The 13,322-nt window shown below is 37.6% G+C and overlaps 1 protein-coding gene across 5 annotated transcripts in view; it reads left to right on the top strand.

Moving 5' to 3' along the window:
• MARCHF1 (membrane associated ring-CH-type finger 1) overlaps positions 1–13,322 on the top strand; it is an 867,095-nt gene that overhangs the window by 760,350 nt on the left and 93,423 nt on the right. For 2 of the 5 annotated variants that reach the window (XM_033215594.1, XM_033215592.1), the window contains exons 1-2: positions 7,983–8,242; positions 8,521–9,288. In XM_033215594.1, coding sequence (XP_033071485.1) covers positions 8,052–8,242; positions 8,521–9,288 — 959 coding nt within the window. In that variant the 5' untranslated portion in view covers positions 7,983–8,051. Of the gene's footprint in view, positions 1–7,982; positions 8,243–8,520; positions 9,289–13,322 lie in introns of those variants that run through there. The other 3 variants (XM_033215593.1, XM_033215591.1, XM_033215596.1) reach the window with 3 other exon arrangements.

The raw sequence follows: 13,322 nt of genomic DNA, 5'->3' as shown, positions 1-13,322 counted from the left end.
AGGGTACCAGAGACAACTGCCTGAATCTGTTTCTCTAGCTGCCAGAATGCCTACATTTTACTAGGAAGCCTGAGTACTATAATGCATCCTCACCTCCTTTGCGTAATGGTCCCTAATCATTACCCAGGGAGATGGTCCTTGCTCTCAGAACTAGCTTTATCATCTCCTGATCCCAGTGCTTCAGTCTGCACTGCCGACAAAACTTCTCTTGGATCTTGTCTATATTACTAGGAATGCATGGCAATTTCTGTTGAAAAATGGGAGGTGACATGGGCTGGTACTTCAAACTGGATTTCCTGCCTCGCCCTCCCTGATGACAGTCATTATTCCAACTCTGTTTCCAACTGTATGTTTTAACAGGAAATGTCTCCTGGCTGAGCTTGTCCTCTGCACACCAGTGTAGCGCCACTTGCTGGCTTTCTAGTGCCTCTCAAGACAGGCTAGATTCTGCATTATTAGTTGCATCTTCTCTATTTGACCTGCTAAAAGGGCCTAGCCTTGCTCTAAGCCACTCCCCTAATGGTGTGAATTGTCAAAGGAAGACTTGGCTTCCCCTTTTTGAGAAGATGTTCAGTTCCTTCCAAACTCTGGTGTGCCAAAAGGAGCATTAGGTGACTTGCCGTACCGCCCTCTTTCATGTTTAGCTGTCTGGCCTGAGTCTTCCTTTAAAATTACAGACTCGGCATCAATAACTTTCTCCTACAACTAAATATTTTAGTCAGCCCACAGTGCAGATGTCTGCTACGTGGAATTACTTAGGAATGTTACATGACCCTCAGTGGGTAGTGTGGTAAACTTTGCACAACATAAGGAAGGAAAGCATGTGATTTTCTAAAAGTGATCTCAGTCTTTTCTTATTGAGCTCCTATCACTGTAGATGTGGGAAATGCTTGATTTTTTTTCCAAAAGATCTGTTTCTACCAGTTTAGAAGCTAATCACATTCAATATTTTAGGGTTTCTTCCCATTCCCCTTCCATTTTCTGACACACTGGAGCAGCGACTTCTGTTTAGAGTTCTGCCCTCCAGGTTTTTCCCAGACCTGTTGCTAGGGTGCTCCTGGCTGGCAGACCTGGTGGCCAGCTCTCTTGTCATAGTCAAGCCAGGCCCTGGCCTTCCGGCCCATTTCATCTGTCACTGACAATGCCAAGTGTCTCGGCTGGGTAGTGTTTTCTGTGGCTTTCCGTTATAAAGTCACATTAACTTTAACTCTGGTGACCCCTGGTTACTTTCCCGGGCAAGCAATCTCAGCTGCCTTTTACACAACCCAGAAAGGCAGAAGAAGAAAATGTCTAGATTTTCTAAACCCCCATTAGGCTGGGGGTGGGGGGCGGAACTATCTCAGGTCCATCTGCCTCAGTCACTCCTACCTTAAAACACTGGTGCCACAATAGGCACTGCCCATGCTCGCTGAGAAACTGTCCTGAAAGGCACGTAGTCCTCCCAGGAAGGGAGGAACAAGAGTCATGCTCTTAGTTTTCCCCCAGAAATATCCTGGTGAGTCTTCCTGATACCCATCTCTACCCCCACACCCTCTGCCCAAACCACATTCAACCCAAGGTGGATAAATGGAGACTAAAGGCAGTGGAATTTCACTCTTTGTTTTTCTCCTCCTGTCCTGCTCTTCAGCAGCAAGTGGTAGTAAGCAGAGACCCAGTCTTCCTGTATGCTGCAAATTTTTCTTCAGTCATACCTTCTGTCTCCTTTCGCTATAGATTTTAGTAAAATTATATGCAGAACTCCAAGATCTTTTATAGAAACATAAAGCAAAAATTGAGAATTTAGAAAACACAGTTTTCTTTGTTTAAAAAAATCAAGCTTTCACAAATATTCTCTCACTGAAATCTCAGGGAAAAAAAAAAACCTAGTGCAAAATTCTAAGCAGGATAGGATCTCCTTTAATCTAACTAAACCAGTGGTTCCTAACTCTGGATGGACGTTACAGTCACTGGAGCAGCTTTTAAGGATACTAACATCCAGGTACTGTGCTGCAGGTCCATTCCTCAGAGATTTGAGAATCAACCTGGGCAAAGGTATTTTTTAAAAACTTCCCAGCAATTCTGATTTTTAGTCAGGATTGAGAGTTACAGGTCTAAGACTGTTATATGTCTTCCTTCTGAACAGGAGAATACCATTGAGTTCATGTGTGGGGAGAAAAAATGACTTACTGAGAATTAGTAAAAAGAATTATAGTATTTCAAGAATAGTGTCTTATTACAACTCTTAGACACTCTACAAAACAGTTATCAGATCAACGATTTCATGCTATTATCCTCACAATCCTTTTATGTCGATGTTATTATTGACTACCTTTAATTGAAAGGGGAAGTGGAACTCAAAGACTTTAAGCAAAGAGTTTATCACTTAAACGATGGAGAACAAAACACAAATCTTGTTTCTTGATGTTCGTAGTTGTCATTTATGTCATCATCAACATAACCAAGGACTTACTTTTCTCATTATTAAATTAGAAATTTTAAACATTACGAAATATATAGCCTGAGAAATAAAGGTTTCCAATGATCCCACCTCACAGACATAATCACTGCTAATGGCTAGATGTGTACCATTCCAAATTTTTTCTGTGCATACACAAACAGTTATCAACAAAGCACTATTTACCCTAACAAGATGACACTATATACAATTTTGAAACTTGATTTTTCTCCTAAAAATATATTCTATAAGTGTGTGTGTGTGTGTGTGTGTGTGTGTGTGTACCTCGTTCTTTTCATGGCTTACGTATTTCATTATAAATAATTAATTAACACAGGTAGTTTCCAACTTCTTGCTATTACAGATAATGCTGTAATGAACAATCTTGTAAATACATCTTTGTTCAATTGTAAAAATGTTTCAGCAAAATTAATTCCTATAAGTAGAATTTCCAACTTTAATGGCATACACTTTTTTTTTTTTTTTGAGACAGAGTCTTGCTCTGTCACCTAGGCTGGAGTGCCATGGTGCAATCTCAGCTCACTGCAGCCTCTGCCTCCTGGATTCAAGCAATTCTCCTGCCTCAGCCTCCTGAGTAGCTGGGATTACAGGTGTGTGCCACCACACCCGACTAATTTTTGTATTTTTAGTAGACACGGTGTTTCACCATGTTGGTCGGGCTGGTCTCAAACTCCTGACCTCGTGATCCACCTGCCTTGCCCTCCCAAAGTGTTGGGATTGCAGCACTTTTTTTATTTTAATAGACTTTATCAAATTTCTCTCCAAATAAGTTGTACCAATTTACAGTTACTTCAACAATATATAGCAATGCATGGCTTCCCCACCTCGGTTACACTGGGTATTATCAACCTCTTTAAAATGTGCTGATCTGATAAGTTAGCATGGAAACCATTGTTAATTGAATTTACATTTATCTGTTTATTGAGATTGATCATCTTTTTACACAGGGCTTTTGGCCATATATAATTCCCTTGCTGTGAACTACCTACCTGTTTTGCTCATTTTTCTATAAAACTGATCAACTTCTCCTTCTTGATCTATGAAAGATCTCGAAATACTAGAGAAATTAGCTATTTGGCTATCATATAGGTAATAAAATATGGCATTATTTATGAATTCTGGTTTGTCCGGGATGGTTTTGGTATATGGGTGTATGTGTTTCCTTTTTATAAATTAGAAGTTTTTATTTTTTAAATCATCATATTTATCTGTGTTTTCCTATATTACATTTTGTTTTGCATCATCATAAGTAAAGGAATTTTCCACCATATTATAAACATTAATTAAATATAAATTATGTTTTTTTCATACTTTGATGGTTTTTTTTTTTTTTACTATATTTAAATCTTGCATTTGCCTAAACTTTACTGTAAGCAGTAGACTCAGGTTTACATTCTTCCAAATGACTAGTCATTTTTTCAACACCATTTTTTTAATAACCTACCTTTTGCCACTGACTAGAAATGCAACTTTGTTTGTACCGAGAAACAGAAAGATACAGATAGACAGATAGATTCCTAGCCTCTCACTTCTGTTCTAATGATGTGTCTTTCCCTGTGCCACGTTCATATTCTGTTAATTTCTAGAATCATACTACATTTAGATGTCTGGTAAAAGTACTCTCATTTCTGGAACCTACTGAGTTTTATTAAATAATTTTCCTGGATCTTTTCCCCTGTGTCACTTTTTCAGTTGATCTTTCAAATTATTTTTACCATATTTTAAAATAAAACAACCTGTTGGGATTCGATTGCTCAAACTGTCCCTTTTCTCTATCCTTACTGCATCCTGAATATATGGAATCCTAACTCTGCTCTTTGCTTTCAGCCAAACCTGAACCTTCCAATGCTCAGCTGCCAAAGTGAGCTTTCTAGTACCCAGATTTAATCAGTTCTATTTGCTGCTGAATACTTGCGGTAACTTTTCATTCTCTTCAGGATGCAACCCAACATGTCAATGTAACATTCAAAACCTCCATCTACTTTTTCATATTGACTATGTACCACTTCTTACCTCACTCAACACCTTTCTCCCAGTCACTGCAAAACTTTCTGTAGATCCCATACCAAGACGTCTTATCTCTACTGTGTGTTTTGACACATCCTTGTCCTTGTCTGGACTGCCATCCCCCACTTGACTCACACTCACCTTGTGTTGGACAGGCGTCTCCTTCTCTGGGAAGCTGACATTAAATCCCTGTTCTATTCTACGTTAGATGTGCTTTCTTCATCAGAACCCCATTATTGGGCACTATCAGGTTACACCAGACTGTATGAGTTTCCATTTGTTTTCATCCTCACAAATTCTGGTGAATTTTGTTTTGTTACTTTTGTGTGTGTGTGTGTGTGTTTGTGTGTGTGTATGTGTGTGTGTGTGTTTTAAGAGACAGGGATCTCACTATGTTGCCTAGGCTAGCTTCAAACACCTTGGCTCAAGGAAGCCTCCACCACATCCTCCCAAGTAGCTCGGACTACAAGCATTCACCACCATGCCCATTTGCTATATTTTTGATAATAGACATCCTAAGGATAGTGAGATAATATCTCACTGTGGCTTTGATTTGCAGTTCTCTAATTATAGTGATATTGAGCACTTTTTCATATATGTATTGGCCATTTGTATGTCTTATTTTGAGAAACGTCTATTCAAATCATTTTCCCATTTTACAATCAGATTCTTATTATTATTGCTATTAAGCCGTTTAGGTTCCTTGTATATTCTGTATATTAGTTCCTCATTGGATGTATGGTTTGCAAATATTTTCTCCCATTCTACAGACTGTCTCTTCACTACATTGATTGTTTTCTTTGTTGTGCAGAGGAAACAATCATTTGCACAAGCAAGGAGAAGGCTTTGCTTTTTAGTTTGATGTAGTCACATTTGTCTATTTTGTTTTTTGTTGTCTGTGCTTTTGAAGTCTTTCCCACAAAATCTTTTCTAAAAGATCAATGTCCTGAAGCAATTTCTCCATGTTTATTCTAATAGTCTTTTAGTTTTGGGTCTATATTTAAGTCTTGAATTCATTTTGAGTTGATTTTTATATATAGTGAAAGATAGAAGTCTAGTTTCATTCTTCTATATATGGATATCCGGTTTACTAAGCTTTGTTTACTGAAGAAGATGTCCTTTGTCCAACGTAAGTTCTTGGCACCTTTGTTGAAAATCAGTTGGCTATAAATATATGGATAATTTCTGAATTCCCTATTGCATTCCATGGCTCTGTGTGTCTGTTTTTATACCAATGCCGTGCTCTTTTGATTACTATGACTTTGTAGTACATTTTGAAGTCAAGTAGTGTGATGCCTCTAGCTTAGTTCTTTTTGCTGAACATCGCTTTGGTTATTTTGGCTCTTTTGTGGTTCTGTGTGAATTTGAGTATTGTTTTTTCTATTTCTTCAAATAGTTTCCTTGATATTTTGGTAGGGTTTGCATTGAAACTGTAGATGGCTTTGGATAGTATGGTCATTTCAACAATATTAATTCTTCCATTCCGTGAGCACAGAATCTTTTCATTTTTTAATTCCTCTTCAATTTCTCTCATTACTGTTTTATAGTTTTCATTGTAGAGATCTTTCACCTTCTTAGTTAAATTTATTCTCACATGGGGTTTTTTTTGGTAGCCATTATAAATGTGATTTCTCTTTTGATTTATTTCTCATCTACTTTGTTTCACCAGGGTTTGGAAATACTATTGACTTTTGTATGTTAATGTGTATCCTGCAAATTTACTCAATCTGTTTATCAGTTCTAAGAGTTTTTTTGGTGGTGTCTTAACAAATGGTTTCCTCTACCTTGAATATTTTTAATCTTTTTTAATAATTCCTATTTGCCTCTTAAGATTAGCTGAATTGTTACCTCCTTATTAATTTCCTGTAACTAGTGTCATAGGGATTCCCCCCACCTCCCGGGACCTAACCTGCTGCAACATGGCACCATTTTGAGAGGAGAGCCACTACCAGAATACATCATGACCTGGGACTCAGTAGTCTCTGCATCTGCATTTCCCTGGGGCTTTTTCATCTTATAGTTCTAGAGGTTAGAAGCCAAATAGGGATCCCACTGGGCTAAAATCAACATGTTGGTAGGGCTGAATTCCTTCTGGAAACTCTAGAACTCATTTTCTAGCCTTTTTAAGCTTCCCCATGCCACCTTCCTCAGGGTACCCCCTTTTTCACCTTGAAAGCCATCAGTGTAGTATCTTCCCTCCTTTCTTACCTCTATTCATATTCTTCATCTTCTCTCTCTGACCTTAACTCTACTGCCTCCCTCTCATAAGGATCCTAATGATTGTATTGGGTTTACCAGTATAATTTGCATAAATCTCCTCAACTCAAGATAGTTAACTTAATCACCTCTGCAGAGTCCCTTTTACCATAAAAGGTAAAATATTTACTATCCAAAGATTAGGATGTTGAGATCTTTGGGGGACCATTATTTAGCCTACTATACCTTCTCTTCAAATATTATCTGATCTCTTGAGTTAGCATTTGTTCCTCATTCTCTGGATTTCAGAATAGTGATTATATATTTCTAATATGAGAATTTTTAGAATGACTTTGAAATTGGGGTAATGTTTCTACCTTTACTGTTATTTTCTTGGTGATGAAATTGTGCATTTCATCTATGCAGTCAAGTAGGCCTGAATCTGGACCCAGATCTCCACAGATAGTGGAGCGAAATACCTGGTCCAGATCTCAGCTTTACCACCTATTATTGAGAAGCAGCACCAACTTTTCAGTTTCTTCAACTGTAACATGTATGTAGTGATAGTATTTACTACAAAGATTTATTGTGAGTATTAATGAATATATGGAAATGACTTAGAACAGTGATAAGCACATATTATTCACTCAAAACTGTTGTTATTATTACTTTCCACTTGTGAGATTATTGTAGGATTAAAGAGACAGTAAATAAAGTTACAGCACAATGTCTGGAACACAGAAAATTATCCCTACATTCTAGGTTTTTATTTATCATCATAATCTATATTAAACACAACAGGTTAAAGTCAAATAGAATGAAGAAAATATTGTCTTTCAAAGGTAGGACTTTAGTGAAATGCACTCAACTTTATGCTAATAATCTGATGTTTCAGGCTTTCTTATTCTCAGACTTAGTGTGGTTATAGGGTTAAAGATATGAAAGGTCAATAGTGTTGCAAGGGATATATTTTATTAGTTTCATTAATGAAATTTTAATAGCAATAAATTCAGGCTTTTAAATGTTACAAAGTATTTTCAAATATCTTATCTCATGGGGCCTTGATGTTAGCTTCAGAAAGTATCTAACAACCTAATGGCTATTTGATTAGACTCCTCAGACTGTTAATATCCTTGTCACAGAATAGTTCTTTAGTCCTTATGTCGTAGGACCTTCAAGTATTATTCATTTGTTTCCAAAGCAAATTGAGCTATTTCACTCAAATGATTACAGTAAATAGAATAGAAACTTGTGGAATCATCTTCCTCTCTCGTAAATGAAGTAACAGCGAAATAGCACAGTGTCTCAGCTGTTCCAGGTTCCTCAAATAAGTTTTACTTTTGCAAAACGAACCTCTAACTTCCTATATTCTCTGTTCTACATTATAAGCAACATGACCAGCAGCCACGTTTGTTGTAATTTTTTAAATATGTGGAAAAAAAGCAAGATATCAACCATGTATTACCTTAACCAAGATGCCAAATTATCTAACTTGTTTCTCCAGGCAAGCAGCCCAACAACAGGGACAGCTCCCAGGAGCCAGTCAAGGTTGTCTGTCTGTCCATCCACTCAGGACATCTGCAGGTAAGTGCTGAACAAATTATCTTAATCAATATTCTTTGGATCAATATTTGTATTCTTGTTTTTTGTTCTGAGAATGTGTGTCTCTTGCTTCTGCTTTACATGGTCCATAGAAAATTTATACTGGCTATTTTTTTTTTCCATTTAGTTCATTTTCTTCAATTGTTCTTTATTTATCTATTTCTGGTCCGTGCTGTCATTTTCATCATTCTCTCTCTCTGTTTTTCCATGGTTTTCCTCTCCATTCCCATTTCCCATCCTTTGCCTGCTGCTCTGTCTAGATCTGCCATCTTGCATGACATGTCAGAAGAGTCATTTGAGTATTGCACCCCTGTCATGGTGCTGAGCCCTGCTAGGAAGGAGTCTGGTAAGAAATCAGTAAAACAAAGACCTAGGAGGAGGAGAAAAGCCTCTGAGAGATATGAGCATGCTGCAGAAGAACAAATAAGAGGAAGAAAAAATGACTTTCACCTTCAAATCTCAAGCCCCAGATGGAGGGAGCTGTACACAGATTCTTCAGATTCATCTTCCACAGATGAGAGTCGTTGGATTCAGGCAAAAAGAAGAGCCCAGGTTAAATTCAGACTGTCAAGAAGAAGGAGGAGAAATAATAATAAGCCATGTGAAAACTTAGCTGGGTCTTACACTCCTAATGGAATTGAGCTTGTTGACCTGGGATCCAAAGGTAAAGAGCAACAAGAGCTGATTGAATGTGAGAGCTGCTCTTTAAGTCTCCGCAGAGGAAAAGGTACAGGGTGCCAAGAATGCAGCACTTCTCTGACTCAAGGATCCTCTGAAATTAAGAGATCCTCAAGGAATCATGAGAAGAGCAAAGGTAGATATCACCACAGAGATCCTCAGCTCTTGCAAAGTCTTAGGAAAAATGAAATAATAAAGAAGACATTTTCAGAAACAGATTCCAGCACTGAAATGCTGGGAGTTCCAGAAGGCAGCAAGGACATGAATGATGCAGGGCTCCAGGTGAATAACTCTGTTCGGAAGCCTCCTGCCACCTATGACGATGGGTCTGATAATTTAGAAGTATGCAGGTCAGTCACTGTAGAGAAAGACTTGATGTCATCCAAGTATGGTTCTTTTTGCATAGAGTTAGGTGCATGTTTGACACCCACCCTCAAAACTTTAACATTTATTTACACTGTTCTTTTTCTGATTGGATATAAAAGGAGAAAAGGTGGGTATGAAAAGAATAATGCAGATACAAACATGGGTTTGAAAGCTGTTACCAAGTGCAATTAGATATCCCCTTCCTTTTAACTGAATAATGATTTATCCTGGTAAGGGGGCCGACTCAGATGAGTCTTGCACTCATTCTAGTTAGGACAGTAATAGTGGGGGAATTAAGAGTGAGACTGTGTGAAATGTTAGACTTTTCAATGCAAATTTGGTGAACTGCTGGCATCCTGACAGAAAGATATTCAAGGCTTGAGTTCTTTAAGGTCAGATTTTTGTATCACAAAATAATCTTCTCTGTAGTTGGCTTTAATTTGTTCTCCAATTGTCTGACTCAGCAGGGTAATTGAAGATTCAAAGGACACAGAAACAGGTCAGGGACATATCAGTGGGGTTGCAAGAGCCTGTAGGGAAGGGGACCACATTAACTTTACTGATAAACATACACTGAAAGGTTTCAGCATATGGATATTTTTTAGCTATGAGACAGTTTTCTTGCTCTTTTTAACCCAACAGCATACATTTTCAAAATAACCTTACATAAAAAGAATTATAGGAATATCCATGCTAGTGTGCATAAATGAAACAATTTCAAACAAAACAATATATTTTTACATTTTCATATTATACCTATTCATTTAAGCTGTTTAGATTCTGTAAGGGAGCAAATGAAGATTTTCACTGCGCAATACTTGGTATGTTTTGCTTTGTTTTTATAAAAGCAGAAGTTACTTCATAAAATATATATGCATGTTCATGTGAATTATATGACCCAGAGAAGTTTGCTCATGTCCATTCAGGGAAGGAATGAGAAGAGTTAAACTCTACATGTGAATAATATAAGAATGGTTTGTTTCTCTGAAAGTTTTATCGGGTAGTCATTCATAAAATCCTCATCATTTATGTGTTCAAGCATCTATTATGTATTGGGCTTTATTCTAGAGGTTGAAGATATTTTAGTGAATAAGATTTGTTTAGTCTCTAATATCTTACAGCTTATAGTTTAATGTGGAACAGAGACCCAAAACAAATTAATTTACAGTTGATATATAATTATAATCATGATAAGAACTATGAAAGCACATAGCAAGGAAACTTAACCTATTGTGGGAGATGAGACAAAAACTCCCAGTTTTTGTAAGTGACAAGCAGGCTAAGGCTCAAAGGATGATGGGAACTGATCAGGAAAGAAGCAGGGAAGACCATCCAAACAGAGGCTGCCACTAGCAGGAAGCAAGAGGTGGGAAGGACCTTGGCAATTCAGGGAACATAAAGCTTGCTGTTGCAGCTAGGTTGTGGTGAATGGGGGGATGGGTGGTAGAGAGGATGGAGAAGTGGAGAGGGCTCAACTGTACAGGGCCATGTGAAATGTGCTAAAGAACTTAAAGGAAATTTACAAAGAAACTGTCACCATGTAATTTATCTATAAATGTAAATTTCTTTTTTTTTTTTTTTTTTTTGAGACGGAGTCTCGCTCTGTCGCCCAAGCTGGAGTGCAGTGGCCGGATCTCAGCTCACTGCAAGCTCCGCCTCCGGGTTCACGCCATTCTCGTGCCTCAGCCTCCCGAGTAGCTGGGACTACAGGCGCCCGCCACCTCGCCGGCTAGTTTTTTGTACTTTTTAGTAGAGACGGGGTTTCACTGTGTTAGCCAGGATGGTCTCGATCTCCTGACCTTGTGATCCGCCCGCTTGATTATGTTTTATATGTATCTTTGCTGAAAAGTTAGGGGATGGACTAAACCGTTCTTTCTAGTCTGAATGGAGAATTTCCCACTTGCAACCATCTGTTGTCATTCCCTAAATCTAGCTTCCAACATAATCTAATGAAATACAGTCGAAGAAGCTAGTTGTAGGATTAATGGTAATTGGAGAGAAAAATTACCATTAAATTTAATGTAAAATTTAATGTAAATTTTAATTTTTAATTAAAATTAAAAATTGTAATTAAAGTCATAATGACTGGTTCTCCTAACTTAAAAGCACTACTCTGAGGAAACATTTTCAGACAGGATATTTAACTTAGACTTCTATTAATGAAAGTGAGATAGATGAGTCTATAGGTATTATTGCCTGCTAGAGATTACCATCAAAATATATCAACTAAGCGAATGCTACAGGCAGCATATTATAGTAGATGCTGAGGATACAAAGTAGCAAAAGACCTGATTCTTCCCTTAAGTGGCTTATTATTTAAGTGGCAGAGATTGAAAACATACTCAAAAAAAAAAAAGTGTATAAGATAGTACAGGATGAATGTAAGAAGAAGAATACTGCAGGATTTGAAGAAAGAAGATTTGCTGAGATCTGGGATGATCTAGAAAACCCCTAAAGAGAGACTGGGGCTGAGAAAAATAGAATTTACATTAGACCTCAAGGCGGGGAAAATATCATTAGCACGACAGGGATGGAATACTGACACCTGAATTTATGAATTCTGCATGAACTTATATGACTAGGTTGGAAAGTTTGCATACATTGATAAAAAATAATTCTTTAAAATAAGACATTTTGAAGAAAACTTACATATTCAGAGTTGTTTATTCATACATATGTGTGTGTGTATATATATGTATGTGTATATATATTTATGTATGTGTGTGTATATATATACAGAAAGACCTTTTCTAAATAAAATAGGCTTAATGAAGTCACACATACAGTATAGTCACCAGTGTCTCTGATAAAAGAACCTAGATTTAGGAGATGGAAGTATCCTGCGTGTTGAGTAGAGTACTAGGACAATAATGGATAAGGAAAGGGAAGAACAAATGGCAATTTAGCATTCCACCAAGTGAATGGGTACAATCTCAGAGTTTAGATTTGATGAGAGCCTAAGATAGAGGAGTCAAGGATGACTCCAAATCTTGGAACTTGGGACGACAGTAAATGTTGATGTTAATGAAAAGAGGCAGAAGACAGAGGTAAGTTGATTTAGGAAAGACGTAGTGAGTTCAATTACAGGCAAGCTATTTGTGGTTACAATGACATTCCAGGGTCAGCTGTCCAGCAGACAATATGAGACATGCTCTTGAACTGCAGAAGAGCAGTCAGAGTTGGTCATGTATAATTTTTCAGTAATTAGTGGACTCTACACAGCCTGACACAAAACAATGGCATGTGTGCATTTTTTAACACAATGTGTTAGCACAGGATACTAAAGATATTAAACATTGAAAATCTATTCAAGGTCAGGAAGGACATACAGATTTGGGAATCATTCTCAAGGAGGTAGCAGTGATGCCTGGAAAGTGAATTTAATCACTATAAAAGATCTTGTGTAGGAGAAAAGATACATATGATCTCTGGAAATGGATACAGCCTGAGCACCAGGGTCTTCTATGTAGGCAAAACAGTAACCCCTGGGAGAAGCAGCAATTGCCTGTGAACTCACACTCTCAGACATGCAGTCTCATGTCTGACTAGCAGGAGCAGTCTCAGCCACAACCACAAAAAGAAAGAAGTTTGTAAGCCTTCCTTTTCTGTTCCTGGCATCTGGTCCCCACATGCACACTCTATTCTGTTTCCCTCCTTCATCACAGCCTTTTTCAGAGAAAGTATCTCTATCAGCTCATTATATCTTAGAGTGAATTTAACTCATCATACTATTATGCCCACAGTTATTTCCATAGTACAGTGGAAAAGTATTTGCTTTTTTAAAAAAGGAATTGCCTTTAATTAAAAAGGTAAACAAGCATGAATCAGATCATGTTAGCCCATGATTGAAACTTTTTTGTGGCCTGTAAATTGCCCTCAGTGGAAGGTGCAAAATCTTTAATATTTACAAGTCCCTGTTGATCACTCTATCAGATCTGCCTCTCTAGCTCCACCACCCATCATTAACCATGACTTTTTCATGGTGGTCTGTTTCCAATTCCCTGAAAGCATTCAGGCC

Source organism: Trachypithecus francoisi, unplaced genomic scaffold (assembly GCF_009764315.1).
Source record: "Trachypithecus francoisi isolate TF-2019V2 unplaced genomic scaffold, Tfra_2.0 Lachesis_group1, whole genome shotgun sequence".
NCBI lineage: Eukaryota > Metazoa > Chordata > Mammalia > Primates > Cercopithecidae > Trachypithecus > Trachypithecus francoisi.
Note: the sequence above shows the minus strand (reverse complement) of the source record. Positions and strands in the feature narration are given on the sequence as shown.